Below are 18,074 nucleotides of genomic sequence, written 5' to 3'. Positions count from 1 at the left end.
AGGCTGATTTAGTAATTGTCTTAATGTGACTATTGAAATTTAGGTCTGAGTCCAGAACTACACCAAGATTTCTGGCTTGATTTGTAGGTTTTAGTGTCATGGCGTCAAGGTGAGCACTGACTATTGATCTTTGTTCTTTGGGGCCAAAAACAACTATCTCAGTTTTGTCTGTGTTTAGTTGTAGAAAATTCTGGCACATCCACGTATTGATTTCGTCAATGCACTTATTTAGCAGATGTAGGGGACTGTAGTCATCTGGTGACACTGTTATGTAAAGTTGTGTGTCATCTGCATAAGTATGGTAGGAGATGTTATGATATTCCATAATCTGAGCAAGAGGGAGCATATAGATGTTGAACAGAAGAGGCCCAAGAATGGACCCTTGAGGAACTCCACATGTAATTTTTGTTCGCACAGATTCATAATTGCCAAGTGACACAAAGAAATCCCTGTCTTGTAAATAAGATTTAAACCAATTTAGCACAGTGCCAGAAAGTCCCACAAACTTTTCTAGTCTGTCGAGCAGTATCTTATGGTCAACTGTGTCGAATGCAGCACTGAGGTCCAGTAATACCAGAACCGAAATCTTTGATGCATCACTGCTCAGATGAATGTCATTTAAAACTTTTACAAGTGCAGTCTCAGTGCTGTGATGTGCTCGAAATCCAGACTGAAAGGCATCAAAGGAATTGTTTTGCTCCAAGAAGGTGTTAAGTTGCTGAAAAACAACCTTTTCAATGATCTTTCCTAAAAATGGTAGGTTTGATATGGGCCTGTAGTTATTTATTACTGAGGCATCCAGATTAGGCTTTTTTAAGAGAGGTTTAATGACTGCAGTCTTCAGGGCCGTTGGAAAAAGGCCTGACTGAAGAGAACAGTTGACTATCTGTAGTATATCTGATGCTATGCAGTTAAAAACATCTTTAAAAAAGCTTGTAGGCAGAGTGTCAAGGCAGCAGGTAGTGGACCTAAGGTTTCTAACTATGTCTGTCAAAGTAGCATAATTTAATGGGTGAAAAAGTGCCAAATTAACTGGAGTAGTCTTATGAGGCACAGGTGAAATAGCCACTGTGTTGGAGTTACAGACTGTCTGTCTTATCTTTAAAATCTTGTCTGTGAAAAAAGAAGCAAAGTCATTGCATGCCTTGGTGGATAGCAGTTCAGGAGGGACTGACGCTGATGGGTTTGTCAGTCTGTCAACAACAGTAAATAAAGTCCGTGCATTGTTGTTATTTTTGTTGATAATCTCAGAGAAAAAGGACTGCCGCGCCCTTTTTAGCTCCAAGCTATAGATGTGCAGACTTTCCTTATAGATGTCATAATGAACCTGGAGTTTGGTTTTTCGCCACCTGCGTTCTGCTTTTCTGCATTCTCTTTTTTGAGCTTTTACCTGTGTGGCGTTCCTCCATGGTGGTTTTTTCTTACCAGAGACAACTTTGACCTTCATGGGGGCAATATTGTCCATAATATTCATAGCTTTAGAGCTGAAACTATGAACCAGATCATTGACAGAGACTGAGGGCAGAGCTGGTGTGGGTATAAAATCCTGGGTGAATAGTGTACAGGTGTTTTCGTTGATATAGCGTTTTCTGATTACCCCTGTTGTACTTTTACTGGTGTCAGCGGAGATGGCCATTTTAAATAAAACACAGTAATGATCAGAAAAGGCAACATCAGTCACCACAACCTCAGAAATGTTGAGCCCTAAGTTTAGTGTACTAACATTGTCTGACACAGTCTGTAGCTGACGCATAACTGGAGTCAGATTAGATAGAGTAGCTGTGCGCTTCGAGTACACATTGTTTTTCCTGATGCTAGTCAAAACAGGAATGACAGACCTTGGAGATGACTCTGGCTGATACTTTTCAATTTCAAGATGTGTTTGACCAACGCCACCTCCTATTTAAGATCGCCGGTATGTTTAAGGAAGCAGCATGGGGTCTGTCTCACCTCTGACAGGCACCTGAGTGATGACGTCTAGGGCTACTATTTAAGAGTTCATCAATTTGACTGAGCTTTAGTTTTAGTGTTAGTGTGGCAGCTTTAACTAACTCCTTGATTGGTGAGCGTGGTGGAGGGGGGGAGGGTTGACGTTGGCTCCTTGGTGGTTGTGGTGAAGGGCAGGAGGGGGGTTGTTGGATCCCTGACTGGGACAGGGACATCCTCTGAATGCCCTGGATGATGTGGAGCAAAGGGTCAGGTGAAGGGGGAGAGATGCAGGCTGTCTGTCTCTGTGCCCCGTACTTGTCCTTGGCTCTTATCTGTCCATTCTTGTTTTGGTATGGCATTCCAAGAGCATGACGTAGGTTGGCCCCGAGTAGTCTGCATCCAGTGATGTTCGGATGAAGCAATGGCGGCTGGCGGGAAACAAACGGTCTCGGAGTACAGTCAAAGGTAAGATAAATCACGTTTCTGAAATCATTTGTGGCGAGAATAGGTGACACCGTAACATAATCCTGGTTTATATTTAACCAACACTGCCTAGTTCTACAGTTTGAGCTCAGTTTTTTCGGCTTCTGTTTTCACTGTACAGGAAACAGTATGGCGCCCACTTCCTGTACCCAAACTGGCTTTTATAGCTAAATAGGTCACTAAAATGTGTTTCTACGAATATTGTATAAGAGACATATGCAGTGCGGTAACCATATATTGATGTATAGTCGATCAGCGCTGCCTGGTTTCACCATTTTATCGGATTTTGGTCCCAGTTTGAGAGAGAATGGGAGGGGGCGGATAAGTCTCTTATCTGCTTTATACTCTTTGAGTGGCGGGCAATACAGATATGCGGAAGCACAACCTCTTTTAAATAGATTTTATTGCACACACTGCACATCACTACTTTCGATGGTAACAATAACCATATAGCAAAAAAACAGAAGTACAGCTTGTAGTTCGAGCAACAACACAGAGAGCCAGTGAAGTTCCGCCGGATATGTCATCCAGCGGATTTCTCAGAGTTGGACTAACACACCCTGATAATGCAGTTGGGAGTTGAATTATTCCAGCATGTGTACACCCAATCAGGTGCCAAGTGGAGTGGATGTGTAATAAACCTAACCATTCATTAATTAATGTTAGCTAGCTCTGCGGTGCTAAGTGAGCTAGCAGTAGATGCACACTTTCTTCTTTGCTGTGATACAGTTAGCGGGTGTAGTTTGGGAGACAGAACATGAAACATGAAACTTCTTGCAAAAAGATCTGTGGTTTATCTTGAGTAACAATAATAATAATAATGATAGTAGTAATTTGGCTATATAGAGCTCGTAAGTCACGCCCCGTCCAGTAGACCCCCATCCGACCTCTGGGCTTGGAAAATATGAATGGGAGTCAATGGAGAGAAAATCATTATTTTCTGGTCCCAGTCATTAAATGCCTTGGATTACACAAATGTTTTGTGTGGGTCTAAATAATATTTTTTCATGTTAAAAGTTTGACAGTTTATTGTAAGTTTCTTCAGTTAAAGGCTGTGGAAACAACGTAATGAGAAAGACTACATGACGTCACGTCATCACACTTTCCCTCTACTTCTCAACTCACAGTGCTGCTGCTGCGTCTTCTGCCACGATCTACAGAGCCATCAGATCAAGATGCCGCTGTGTTTCGTACCCGAATGTCACCATTCCAACAAGAACAGCTGTTCTTTCTTTTGATTCCCGTCTAACTAGTGTAGTTAGCTAGTGGAGTCATAATACTCACCGAAACCTTGTAACGCTGCTCTTGTCTACTGGCGTGGACAACGCTGACCATCTCCCCACTGGCGTAGCTGAAACTTTCCACATGTCCAGACTTGTAGTGGTTTGCGCCACGCTTTAGGCTTTTGTCCTCTCCTTGGAGGAAGGCAGTGAAGTGTACCAGAGACACAGCCATGTTCCAAGTGTGAGTGGTGACGTATATCATACGTGATGAGAGCAGCGATGAGCTGTAGTCCACAAAGCGCTCTCGCACAAAACCTAACAGTATCAAACTTCTTCCCGCTAAATTGTAGCCTTCTTTGCACAAAAAAAATTCACAAACAACATATGTGAAATACATGGCACAATTCAAACGGGACCAGAAAATAATTTTCATCTAGCCATTGAAACACATTATGAGAAATCGATTTTTAAGGTCCCATGTACCGGAAATGGAAACACGCAACTTACGAGCTCTGTATGCATAGGGCAGGACCACAGCAGCAGCACAACTACGACCCAGGCGTAGCCGTGATTCGAGGGAACCTGCAAGACACAAAGGCTCCAGAGAAGAAGCCGAGTTACAGCCGAATACATTTGAACAACTTAACATCAATGTCTCTTTCCAGAAACCATGACCCGGTTACTGAAGAGAATCCACAGACCTTGTTGTGAGCAGTTTCACGTAGGAACTATTTTCTTTCTAATGAGCTAAACCCACCAACCGTATCACTGCACAGAAGGAAGCGTGCATCTACTGTACTGCTAGCTCACCTAGCACCACTGAGCTAGCTAATGTTACAGCTCAGCCGAGGAGGACGCCACTGATGTTTACATCTCACACTGTCAGGAGCCTCTCGTTAATGAGTAGATGCACTCTTCCTTCTGCACAGTGGTACGGTTGGTGGGTGTAGTTTGTTAGACAGAAAATAGTTCCTGAATGAAACTGCTCACAATAGGGTCTGTGGATTTCAAACTCTGAGTGACATCTAGTTCCATTATACTGCAGAGAAAGCAGACATCTGTACGGCTGATGTCTCCAACACTCTGCAACTATCTGGACTGATGAACAGCTCTACAGGTAAGAGGAAAATATGTGTTTTTAATTTTGTGGTGAGCTGTCCCTTTAATGTAAGCTGTGTCTCTACACCCTTCGTGTGTCATTCTCTGGCAAACCCAGTGACACTGACGGACGATTAGTGTTTGTATAAATAAAAATAATGGGCTCCAGGCGGAGGGAGGATGTAAGTGGATCTGGCAGACGGCCTGGTGCTCTTATGTTCCCTCCTCTGCAGGGTCTGCTGTCCTTCAGAGTAAAAAATACACAGACTGTAAGTTTCAAAGAGCACACTGCAGTCAGCATGGCCTCCAGCCCAGAAGGGAAAAAAGCAGCACTGACACCAGATATGTGCACGTAACTCACATGTACTCTCACATGCGCCAACTCATAAACACACCCCGACTATCAGAGCACATTCCTGCACACCAGCATCTTCTGAACCTTTCCCCCAGTGAAGAAACAAGCAAGCAGCCACTGTTAATCCACTCCTCGGCCCTCCTTTCTCCCCTCTCCTTTCCCAGGACATTTGCCAAGGTTACAGAGATGGGAGGGGAGCGGAGGGGAGCTGACACAAAGGAACACAGGGGGGTGAACGACATGCAAAATGTATGAGACACCAGAGAGGAGGGAGACTCTGAGCTGAGCAGCTGCAGTGTTGTGTGAGGATTTTTAAGGATTTCCATCACATCACAGGGCACCGTTACATCTTTGGGTCGTGGGATAATAAATTCCACTGCATCAGGAGTCAGCTGACGGAGGAGGGAAAAAACCAGAGGAAACAGTGTAAGAGAGATGAGGAGGGTGCACGAGGCTTTTGAAGCAGCAGGAAGGGGGCTGGGCCTCTCTGACAATGCTTCTCTCCAGTAAGGACTTTCGCAATGCTAACTTTGACCCGTGGACTTTATGCTCAGGCTGTAGCATTTAGGCAGCGTTCAGCACGGGCTGCTCTCAGGAGGACACAAGCCGCATGGTGAGTGTGTTCTGAGCCGGTCATCAGCAGCACAGGAGCTGACATGCAGAGTGTACCAGAGGAGTGGAGGGAAGGACGGGATGAGAGGACACAGGAGACCTTAGTCCAGAGGAAAGGGGGCTCAGACATGAAGAATGGAGGAGGTGTAGAGGAGGAGAAGGAGTCGCTGATGATGGAGCTGACGAGGCTGGTGCAGAAGATGGTGAAGGAGAGCAGCTGGTGGGAGAGAAGAGGGATCGACTGCAGCATCCTGGCAGCTGCATTCCTCTGTCTGCCGCCCGGTGAGAGTCTGTGGGAACTTCACACAGCTTTTATTTAACCATTTAAAACTCCTGCATGTTGTTAAAGAAGAGGATGTGACCTTAATGTTTATGTGTGTGAATGACAGTATGGCATCAACCAGTTAGACTTCAACCTGCAGATATAAAAAATAAACCAACACATTTACATCATGTAAAGTGATGCGTGACAGGGCCGTAATTATCTGTTTAACACTGGGGGGGCCGACAACCCAGCAATTCAGTTGCAACCCTCCTGAGGGAGTTAACGAAAGCTTTTGAAATTTAACAGCTAAACTGAACATTTTAGAGCATTTGGAAACTAAAATCTGAGATCAGAGATATGGATTTTTCAACCGATATGATAACCGACCATTTACATTTTTTTGTAACTCAACTTTTTTTTTTATCTTTTCAGTCAAAAATGAAGAAACTGATTCTGTTATTGGAACGTGTCCGGGCGGCTGGTAGCACTGATTCTGTTATTGGAACGTGTCCGGGCGGCTGGTAGCACCACAGTGGTACAACTAAACACCACATCGTTACGGTTCAACAGACATATTACAAACAAAAAAAGTCTGTCCATGAGCTCGTAAAGCTTTCACCTTCATCGCTGACCCTAGCTAACACGTGTTGATATGTGACAATTTGGAACATAGATTCTCTCCATTTTACAAAAGCTGGAGGTGATGTACTCTCCCAGAATCTGAGGCTCACTCGAGCAGCTGTGACGACCCCTACATTTATCACAAGGTCATATTTTAATACATTTGGCAGTTCTGTTTGATCCCCCATAAGGCATAGCTTTGGTGATTCAGGTACCATCATACCCAACCACTTCCTCTGTGATACACAAGTTGTTCCCAAAGTGGGGTAACCAGCCGATAATTTATCGGCCCGATACATATCATGCATCCCTAGCACACACATTACTTTTGTTATACAGGGTTCTTAGGGGGCGATCACACCTACAGGGAGTGCTAGAAACGAGACGCCAGTAAAACAATTGATTCCCTATGACACGGCGCGTCTGACTGGTTTTCAAGCATTTTTTATGATAAGTGTCTTTCTGGCGTCTTTTTAGACACGCGTTTGTAGACGTTGAAAGTTGAAATAATCTCAACTTTGGGCGTCTGGCACCAGTAGCATCATAGAACTCCGTCTTGCATCCATTTTCAATGTTTTCATCGCCCGGTTGCGCACGCACCCCTGCTCTACAGGCGCTCCTCGTAAGGAGCGCTCATTGAAAGGGCGTTTCAGGCATTTCAAGCGTCTTTGAAGCATCCGCGTTTCTAGCGCCACCTGTAGGTGTGATTGGTCCCTTACAGCTTCAGACAGGTTGAATTTAAGACTTATAAGATGTTCTTTAATGCCACTCGGAATGAAATTCAAGACCAATTTTACAGTAACCAAAATAGACGAACAAAATGCAAAGCGACGTCAATAATTTAGGGTAAATGAAAATGTTGACCAAATGTTTATTTTACCGTAAAACACGATTTTTTCATTGCACAGCCGAGACAAAGACAAAACTGGGGGATATCTGGCATTTATTGGTGAGTTTTCTTGGCGATTTTGTTTCTTACTCTGCAGGTGGGATTCCTCCGCCTTGAATCCCATTGTGAGTTTGGAAAACTTTCTAATCATCTCTCTACTGACCAACCAGTTAATGTTTGATATTGTACATGGCCAGTTACAAATAAAATAAATAAATAACTAATAATTTCAGGCCTAATTGTCTCAATAATTAATGCATGTCATCTGAAACATAATCATGGAGCACATACAAACAGCTCTCTCTCCACAGTCCAACACTGTTGTCATAACTGGTTTACACATTCACAGTGTCCCACAGTTCCCCTCTATCTGGGTCACTGGTGGTCAGCTACTGACCTCAATTAGGACGAGTGCCTATTGTGACTCGTGTCACTCGATCACTGGAGCTGACAGCTCTCAGCACCAACACAGGACACCTGCTTCAAGCTTGTAATCTAGATTTATAGACGTGCAGTTAACAGATTAATTTATGCATTCTCCTGCAGCTTTTATCATGTGTGAGTTTCCCTCAAAATAATCCAAACAGTATCTCCCTGACTGTAGCGTGTAGGGTGAATAAATACTTCTGAATTTTGTCTGACAGCGCGCCGGAGGAGGCATCTGTCATTGTTAACACAGCTGGGGACTCATCCCCTGGAAATAGTTTGCTTTGAAATAGGAGGTGCAGAATATTAGCACCATTTTATTGGGTTAGGGAGGAAATGTGTCACCTAAAACCTGATGTGAGAGCCAGCCAGACGGCCTCAGTGGCTGCTTCTGTTGCTGGGTGATTATAGGTTAAAAATCCTCAGTGCAACATTGATGCTGCACTGCATTAATTATTCATTGTGATCAGAGTGAGGTCATCTAATCGTCAAACTGAATTTGCTGACAGGAAGTTAGTATAAATATTTTAACATTTGTGAATATCGGATTGAATGATCAGGGTTGAAAACATCAATTAAGAAAATAATAAAGATTTAAATACAGAAAAAACACCAGCCCAGTCACCAGAAGAAAATTTTGTCATCGTACGTTTCTGTGTCACCTTGGTGAGACGCCTGCCAAGCTGCAGACTACAGCAGACCGCTGTTAGACAACAACAAATCTGTTGTGTTTTAGTGAGTCATCACTGTGCTCCCAGCAGCTTTTTAGCCCCCAAACATGGGTGTTTTGTAGCAACCAGTCACAGTTTTTCCAGCAGCTTTTAGGCTCCAAACATGGGTGTTTTGTAGCCACCCATCATGGTGATCCCAGCAGCGTTTTAGCCCCCAATCATCGCTGTTTTGTAGTGACCTGACGCTGTTTTTTTTCAGTGGCTTTTAGGCTATAAATTTGTGTTTTGTAGCAACCCATCAGTGTGTTTCCAGCAGATTTTTAACCCCCAAACGTGAGTGTTTTGTAGTGACCTGTCACTGCTTTGAGGTGACCCGTTGTTTTTCTCTTTTTGCATTTTTTTCAGCGGTTTTTCAGATACCAAATGTGGATGTTTTGTAGCAACCTGTCAGTGTGTCTCCAGGGATTTTCAACACCCAAACATCACTGTTTTTCCAGTGGCTTTTGGCTCCAAATGTTGCTGTTTTGTAATGACCCATCACTGTATTTCCAGCTGACTTTTAACCTCCAAACCTGGGTGTTTTGTAGTGACCCGACACGTTTTTTTTCCAGTGGCTTTTAGGCTACAAATGTGTTTTGTAGCAACCCATCACTGTATTTCCAGCTGACTTTTAACCTTCAAACCTGGGTGTTTTGTAGCGACCTGTCACTGTTTTGAGGTGACCCGTTGTTTTTCTCTTTATGCACTTTTTTCAGCGGTTTTTCAGGTACCAAATGTGGATGTTTTGTAGTAACCTGTCAGTTTGTCTCCAGGGATTTTCAACACCCAAACATCACTGTTTGTAGTGACCCATCACTGTTTTTCCAGCTGACTTTTAGCCTGCAACTGTGGGTGTCTTGTAGTGATCTGTTGCTGTTTTGAGGCGACCTGTCATTTTTTATCCGTTAGCATTTTTCCAGCAGCTTTTTAAGCACCAAACGTGGGTTTTTTGTAGTGACCAGTTGCTATTTTTCCACTGGGGATAGTGAGGTGTTTTTTACTAAGACTTTGCTGCAATTCCTTCCGGGATAGTGGCGAGAAAAGTAGCTGCCTTTTACTGAGACATTGTGGCTTCTCCAGCAGGGATCGTGCTCCCAAAACTGGATATTTTGAGCCAAAACATGACCTTTCTCTAACCATAACCAAGGGTTTTTGTGCCTATTGGGTTGAAAATGTCGATTTCTGCAAAAAACATGTACATGTAAATAAAAAGAATATAGCGTGATATCATTGTACAAGGAACTCCATGTGTGATGACATGATGTCAGACACAAAGCAGCAGAGTCACCTGCAGCAGGGTAAAGTTTCCTCCTCTCACCTGATCCTCCTGCATGTCACAGCTGAAAGTCACACCGCTGCTGCAGAGGAGCGACGGCAGGTGGAGGCTCTCAGGTGACAGATACAACAGTGTGTGGATGACAGTGTGGGCCTGTTGAGTCAGACACCTTTTATTAATGCATCAGTGTATCTGTGTTAAGCTCCCTGTGCTGTGTCTTCCAGCCTTCCTGCTGCTGGGCTCCTCTCAGCTTCTGTGGTTTGCAGCTGGCATGCTGCTGATGGGCGTGGCGCACGCTGTCATCACCATCAAAGGGACACATCTGGCCAGCCACGGGTCGCTGAGCGAGTCGCAGGCCTGGGGGAAGTTCTGGGCCGTTTTCTTCATCGAGGTGAGATGTTCAGAAATAAACTGAAGAGTATCATTAAACACCTGCAGCAAAGCTTGTTCTCACATGACGCTCTGTGGCAGGGAGCTTAAAATAACACTGATGCAGACAAGTCACAATGTCGGTAATGTACGATTCTGCAAACCATGAATATGTTATATGTTATTGTCATTGTTTCTAATGTGACGTAGTGTGTCATCAGGAGGTGATGGTGGATGGCGTGATACCTATGCGAGACGCCTGCCAAGCTGAAGACCACTGTTCAAGACCAACAAACGACAAAACTGGCAGCAACCTGATGCTGTTTTATTTTTTTTACAGAGAAATCACTGCATTTCGTGCCTGATTAGTGCCACCAGAACTGGGTATTTGAATCCAAAACATTTTAAAACTGAGTTTCAGTGAATCTGATAACGTGAAAATTAACGTGTCTGTGGTTTGCAAAAACGTACATTTTTTTGTCTGATTGGGCTGACTGATGAAATGCCTTTACATGAGGCAATTACATGAGAATATTGATACCAATCTCCTGGTGTCTGCAGGGAAAATATGACGCTACAGCTAGTTGGCACATCGACTGGAAACAGGTGGAAACAGCTAGCCTACAGGTCCTTTTAAAGCTAACAAGCTAACAACAAAAGATGTCTTGGTGTGAAGGGGGTTCATGTGCTGGGTTATTGCTGCCTTCTATTTACCTTGGAAATCAGAGCTGGGAATGAGGTCACACCTGATTGAACCGTTTCAGTACAACATATCAGAAAACCAAGATGGTGGTAGCAATGCCAGTTCTAGCCAGGCTAGCTATTGTTAAATTACACGGTATTACTCCACATTCTGCTCATACAAACACCGTAGCAAAGTGTCCACAAATAGAAGTGTGTGTACGGCTGTTTTAATGGGACACAAATAAGACGGAAATGCTAAGAGCCCCTTTTACTGTTAGTAAACAGTATGATGTCTTTTGGTGGGCGGGGCTTAGCTGGAGGCAAAACAATTCTCCACAGACACAGCTAGCTAGTGCTAGCAAGCTCTGTTGGCTCGTTTTCAACAAAGGAGGAAGAGGATGTGAGTGGTGCGTTCAGAAAACTCATTCTCAGTGTGGGAGCGCACTCTGACACAAACTGAGTGTTCATAAATTAATTAATAAATTCGTACCACACTCTCAGAGTGTCTCGGAGCAGCAGAGCGCCGAGCGGAGTGAATGTGTGATTAACTTAACCGTTGGTTCATTCATGTAGAAATATAACGCTCCGTTTCTTCCACCAACAGGGCTCTCATTTTAGTGTAGAGCGTCAGACTGAATTTACCAACGCACCATGTCAGGTCACTCACTCTCCGGGACCGCCAGTGTTACTTGAATAAGTAAACACTGACCAACGGGACCAGACTGGCCGACCCGTATGCTCTCACTCAGTGGATGGATGATGTCACAGGAAGCCAATCTTACAAAGGAGGACCACACTTGTTTGTTTTGCTATGGAAGCTAACGTTAGCTAATGTGCTAAAAAGTTAGCGTTCCAGAGAAATCCAATATTCCTCTTAATCCCTCCCCAGTTTCTGATGAGGTGGACATGATAACCCTTAATACACATAACCTTATTCATCCCTACAACAGGAAATACTTTTTCCCTAACCTGATATGAAGTGTGCGCTGCACATGTGAGCATTTTTGATGATGGCCTCCGTCCAGTCCTTTGGTCTTATCACATTTAACCATAGTTGTCTTTGTTTTTGTTGACGGGCAGTGGCGGCTGGTTTTGAGCCATGACTCCTTCTATTCTGGCTTGTCTTTTATATACTTTGTTGTTGTACAAATGAAACAAACAAGACATTAAATGTTGCTGGTTAGCGGGTTTGTTTCCTTTGGATGGAGCTGTTTCCCCCTGTTTATAGTCTTTATACTAAGCTAACTGTCTGTACCTTCAAATGTAGCATCCAGGCATGAGAGTTGTACCAGTCTTCTAGCGCTGAGGAAAAGCACAGCTCCCAAAATGTCAAGCTATTCCCTTTAAAGAGGACCTGTTGTGCTTTCTCTTATTTTCTGCTCATGTTAAAGGTGAGCAGTGTTTCATATAATGAGGTGAACGTGTTGAAGTAATCCCTGTGAGCAAAACCCTCAGGCTTCAGATGCTTCTGTAAACTGTTTCCAACATTTTTTTCTACTTTGGCTACAAGCTGACATAAACCGGCCAATCAGAGCAGCCTGGGCTTTTTCGGGAGAGCAGCTTAAAGAGGCACTCGCTAAACAGAGCGTCTCAGACAGCAGTTTTTTAACCATTAAAGCATGTAAACACGTTCATGCACAAACACAAAGTACAAGTATGAAGTTGAAAATCATCAGAGTAGGTCACTGACATGCAGCTGTTTGAGTGAAGCTGCTCAGAGGTCAGTTGTGTGCAGGTCAGAGTGTGTGTGAGTGTGTGAACTTGAAGCAGGGCGAGGCCTCGGGCTCAGTGAACCTACACTGTGCAAACAGACAAGATAAAATACCCAGATCACTCAGTGCCAGCGCAGCCTGCATGACCCCAGAAACACTAATATTTACAGAAGTGAGTGATGTGTTTGACACTGTGAGTCTGGAAATTAAAGCTGTGTTGTTGAGTAACATTAACAACCTCAGTGCTTCAACAATCAATTCAGTGAACTGTTGAACCGGTCAGTTCGGATGTTTGCCGAGCGTCCTGCTGCTCTTTAGGAAAACAGAATGTCATCATGACCTCTGCTGTTCTTTGCCCTCAGACAGTTTTTGGCAGCTTATCAAAGCAAACAGAAAATATAATAAAGCCGGGGCGAAGTCCGTCAATAACAATATGGATTTTCCTGCTTGATAATTTTTATGTTTGTTTTATGTGTTGCATCAGTGACAGTTTGTTTGGATGTTCATGAACCCATCTGTCCTTCATCACTCAGATCTGCGGCTCATTCTCAGCGCGAGCCGGCGTTCACGGCCACATTAAGATGCATCATGCTCATACTAATGTCATTGGACTGGGGGACTCCAGCGTTTGGAAGGTCCCCTTCCTGCCTCGCACTGTCTACCTGTTCATAGCTCCCCTGGCCGTGCCCATCATCACTCCACTCGTTGCACTCGGTAAGAGGCGCCAGAGGACCAGAGGAGGCACAGGCGCTTTATGAGTTTGCTCAAATACTTCAACATTTAATGTGACTGTCAGCATAACGTTGAGATAGATTTCTTACTGTCTGATCCTGTTCAAGTTCCCGTGTTACCTCGCCTCTCTCACTCAGGTGTGACTTTATTCTCATGCGTGTGATTCTCTGGTTTGCAGCTCATCTCAGAGGACACTCTCTGGCTCTGGTGCTCAGGACCATGCTGATGGTAACACTGGGGCTGTATTCACAGTACTGGCTGCTGATCCATGTCTCCGGCTTCCAGTCGCCTCTCAGTGCTTTGCTCTGTATGCTTGTGTGCAGAGCGATGTTCTCCATGCCGTACATCCATGTCAACATTTTCCAGGTGAGACCCTGCAGCACGCCTGCTGTACTGTACCAGCTCAGTATCCTCTTCATATGACACATGAAGGGTTTTATGTTCTCAGCAGTGTTTTGCCCGTGGTCAAATGTTCAGTGTGTTTCCATGAGTCAATATGTTGAAATCACCCCCCTACGCCCTCAAATTTTCACATCAAGCAAGACAGTTTTATTGACTTTAGACATTGATACCTCCACCGTGGCCAAACGGATTTTTAACATTCAAACTGCATTTGAAACGTCCATATCCCTCAATTTTTTTGCATTTCAAATTGCACAGATAGCCGTTACTAATCTCTGTTAGTTTATATCAAGAAACACATGGTCAAAGCTCAACACAAGGCTAGGCTGAGCCATTGGGAGCACAGGGACGACCCCCTTAGGAACATCAGTGCTTTGAGCTACATGCTAACATTCATTCATTCATTTTCTGTAACCGCTCATCCTGTTTGGGGCCCAGCTGACACTGGGTGAGAGGCAGGGTTCACCCTGGACAGGTCACCAGACTATCACAGGACTGACACATAGAGACAGACAACCATTCACACTCACATTCACACCTACGGACAATTTAGAGTCACCAATTAACCTGCATGTCGTTGGACTGTGGGAGGAAGCTGGAGCACCTGGAGGAAACCCACGCTGACACAGGGAGAACATGTCAGAGCACCTGGAGGAAACCCACGCTGATTTTGTGACAGTTCCCAAAATACTAATAAAATATGTTTTAAAAAAGGTAAAAGCTCCAGAACAGCTCCTATATGGACCACTCCTACACCAACTCTGAATTCACCCAGACACTGCCGGGCTCATGTGCTCCCCTCTCACAGATTTGGTAAAGACTTCTGGCCAAACGGTCATGAGAGCGCCTCTTGTTACTCAGACTCAAAGCAGCATTGTGTCGTGGTCGATCAGACCGGCCGGTGAACTAAAGGGATAAAAAGGAACAATTCATGCATGATTTTCCCAGATGGAGTGTGAGTGCCGCAGGTCATTGTGCATTGTTCTGATCAAAGTGTGTGAAGGTGGATTAAACGCAGGTTCTTGACGTGGAGTCGAGGGTCCAGCAGGGGAAGTGTTTGTTCTCTCTGGGGGGTCACACTGAGAACCTGCTCTCCCCTGATCCTGCTGCTGTTGTTGGCCGCTGTCTAATCTGTTGTCCCCTGAACTCAGTGTGCGTCAAGATGAGGATTAACCTGACTCCAAACATTGTGTCGTAAAACTCCTCCGTTATATACAAGAAAACAAGTTTCACTTATTAACACTTGATGAAAACACACAGTCCTTTGACGTCAATCAAATACTGAAATTCCAGGAAGTGAAGTCCAGTTTGGTCGAGCTGGTTCTGCCTCCCTGTGGCCTCAGCTTCACTGTGTGTCACTTTGTGTGTGGACATTTAAACAGGAGAAATCTGCACAACTAAACATAGATTGAGCTGAGATGTTCAGGGGCGTAATGTGGTGCTTATTGTCTAGTCTTAGTTTATAGCTAATATTTTACACATTCCTAATTCAATCTGTGTTTTATCAAATAAGTTTATTTCACAAGGCAAACCTGAAACTAAGGGTGCTTTCAGGTGTGCACAAAGACCTTCTCATATTCAGTGTAACAGGATGACTCATAAATGATCACTGTGTGGATGAAGTGCTCCTTTAACCAGTCTTGTCTCTAACTATGTGTCATTGGCAGCACATCGGCCTCCACATGTTCTCTCCGACCCACCGTCCAAAGAGGATCTACCAGATGACCCACGGAGTCCTGAACCTGCCACGTAACCCCGTGCTGGACTGGGTGTTCGGACACTCGCTTATCAACTGCCACGTGGAGCACCATCTCTTCCCCTACCTGTCTGATAACATGTGTCTGAAGGTGAGGTGCAGATCATTATATATTATCAGCTTCCACCCGCTGAGTGGACTTTCACTGCAGCTCTGCCGGATTGTTTTCAGCACAAAGGGAGATTAATGCTTCGTGACATGAAACAGACGGAGAGGTGAAGGAGTTCAGAGGGTCGAACCAACAGGAGGAAACTTTATTGTCCACTACAGTCAGCACTTTGAATTTAGAGGCAGTTTATAATCTACAGGCATTAAATAATGTCATAAAGAAGCTCATATTTGAAGAGACTTAGTGAAAATGTGCTTAATCTTAAACTGAAGCTGCTTAATAAGTCATGAGATCAAGAAAATAAACAGACAAGCGAACAAACAGTCAGTATGTGAACATTAAATAAGCAACATAAATCAAGTTGACACATAAAATAAATAAAACCAACATGGATGTAAACTGTCAGAGAGTTTCGACCGGTGCTCAGATGCAAACGACCGCAGGGAGGTGATTCTAGTTCAGAGCACTTCCAACCCAACAGCCAGAAATAATGTTGTCATCGCACGTCTCTGTAAACCACGTTACATTTGCATGTTCTGATGTCGTCAGTGCGTTGAAACTTTGCACTATGGTTAATGTGTGGTCATGTTTAACAATCATTTGGTCATCGTTCAGAAAAGGTCATGTTATGGCATAACATACCTGTTTTTTGGGGGGCACTATCTCTGCAGGAAACGCAGCGATGTCTCACTTTTTAGTTCCTAAAAGCCGCTGGAAACACAGCAATGACTCACTTAATCACAACCTGTTCGTTGTTTGTTGGTGTTGAACAGCGGTCTGCAGCTTGGCAGGCGTCTCGCCAAGGTGACACGCCGTTCACCATCCCCTCCACCTCCTGATGACAACTTCATGTGATCATATCAACGCTTCTGTAGTGATGTAGTATATTATTTTTTGCAGAAACATACAATGCCAAAAATGTTCTTCCGAGGACTGAGCTGGTATTTTAAACAAACTCCATCTGCTGAAGAAGATCATGCAAAATGACTGAAAGCTCCAAAGAGCTACTAAACACTCGACACAGCACAGTACACTTTGTACACGCACACTCTTTTTACATTTACTGTACTAATAATTATAATTTATTAATTAACTAGTAAAAAGTCAAAAGTAAAGTAAAAGTAAAAATTTAAGCCTTGAACGACATCCATTTTCTTGTGCTGCGTTCAGGTACCTTTCAAAACCTAAAAACACTGGAAAAAACCTGGAGGGAAAAGGCAACGAGCTCTATTAGAAAATTACAGGAAAACTAGGGAGATGTCAAGTTCTAAATATATATTTAAAATGAGATGACAGAAAATAGACATAGATTGTATTTCATTTAATTTTTAGCACTTTTTTCAGCAATTTTTTTCATATTTCAGGAATTTTTCTTGTTTGTTTGGTTTTTTTTTGCTTATTATCAGGTAATTTCTTAGTTACTTAAGAAAGAACTTACATTTTTTTTAATGTGCTCATTTCTGCGCCATTTCATTAATTTTTCGTTGCCTTTTTTCCCCCATGTTTTTGATAAAAATGAAGTCAATTCGTTCATGTTTCAAAGAGTTAATACTATTTCCTGTTTTGTTCTATAGATGAAGAACTAAAAACATCAGAAATATTAATTCATTAGCTGCAGAAGTTGTTAATGCCCAAATACCTTGCAGATAATTTTTAATTACTGTAGTATTTCTGTGTCATTTCTTGGTTTAGTTGATAGCAATAACTTTTTCATTAAAATTAGTTTGTGCTGTAAAATAAAAAACATGGAGCAGACTGAGGTTTTATTATTAAAGAACATCTTGATAACTAAACAGATGCTGTTTGTCTGTCTGTGATAAATACACATATATCACAGTTAAACAGTGAACATGATGGATCGACACTGATATTGATTTTTATTCTCTTTATTTTTCCATTAGTTGTGTCCTTAATGTGTGGAGGAGACACACACACACACACACACACACACAGGTCTTAAAGGGGCACCTTGCGATTTCACACATGAGCATCAGTTTACTCGCCGTGAGGGGTTTGACTCAACCTGTGAAAATAATACTGTGAGATGTCGGCTGTGGCTCTGCAGGAAGTTTCTCAGCATCAGGGAAACTTTTGTTAGAGAAGCCCTTTTTAAACAGGAATTGTGCAAATTTGCAGGAAAGACCAATCAGTCTTTTTCCAGCATTGGCAGTATAAAAACAAAATCGGGGAGTGCAGCAAAATGCCGCCTAAGATGATGGAGAACCGCCAATCAAAGACGAGTATCCCCAACCTCGCTTGGTTATCGTAGATTAGCTGGGCTAACCGTTAGCTGTTAGGGGTGTCTGTAATAACTCAATAAACGGTCTGTGAAAAAAATATTTTTTCCAGCGGATATCTTAGTTACAACATGATTGAGCTAGCAAAGCAGTTTTGTGTTGCTATGTGTGGTATTTATTCAGTTA

General features: G+C 43.4%; 2 protein-coding genes across 2 annotated transcripts in view; one reads left to right on the top strand and one right to left on the bottom strand.

The window, feature by feature from the left end:
* plaub (plasminogen activator, urokinase b) overlaps positions 1-18,074 on the bottom strand; it is a 396,726-nt gene that overhangs the window by 68,435 nt on the left and 310,217 nt on the right. The window lies entirely within an intron of this gene.
* The window catches only part of fads6 (fatty acid desaturase 6), a 19,656-nt gene continuing 6,917 nt past the window's right edge, over positions 5,336-18,074 (top strand). The window contains exons 1-5 of the mRNA XM_050059473.1: positions 5,336-5,982; positions 10,112-10,278; positions 13,186-13,366; positions 13,563-13,750; positions 15,454-15,633. Coding sequence (XP_049915430.1) covers positions 5,745-5,982; positions 10,112-10,278; positions 13,186-13,366; positions 13,563-13,750; positions 15,454-15,633 — 954 coding nt within the window. The 5' untranslated portion in view covers positions 5,336-5,744. The remainder of the gene's footprint in view (positions 5,983-10,111; positions 10,279-13,185; positions 13,367-13,562; positions 13,751-15,453; positions 15,634-18,074) is intronic.

The sequence above is a fragment of the Epinephelus moara genome, chromosome 13 (genome assembly GCF_006386435.1).
Source record: "Epinephelus moara isolate mb chromosome 13, YSFRI_EMoa_1.0, whole genome shotgun sequence".
NCBI lineage: Eukaryota > Metazoa > Chordata > Actinopteri > Perciformes > Serranidae > Epinephelus > Epinephelus moara.
The sequence above is the reverse complement of the archived record's forward strand: the minus strand, read 5'-3'. Positions and strand labels throughout refer to the sequence as shown.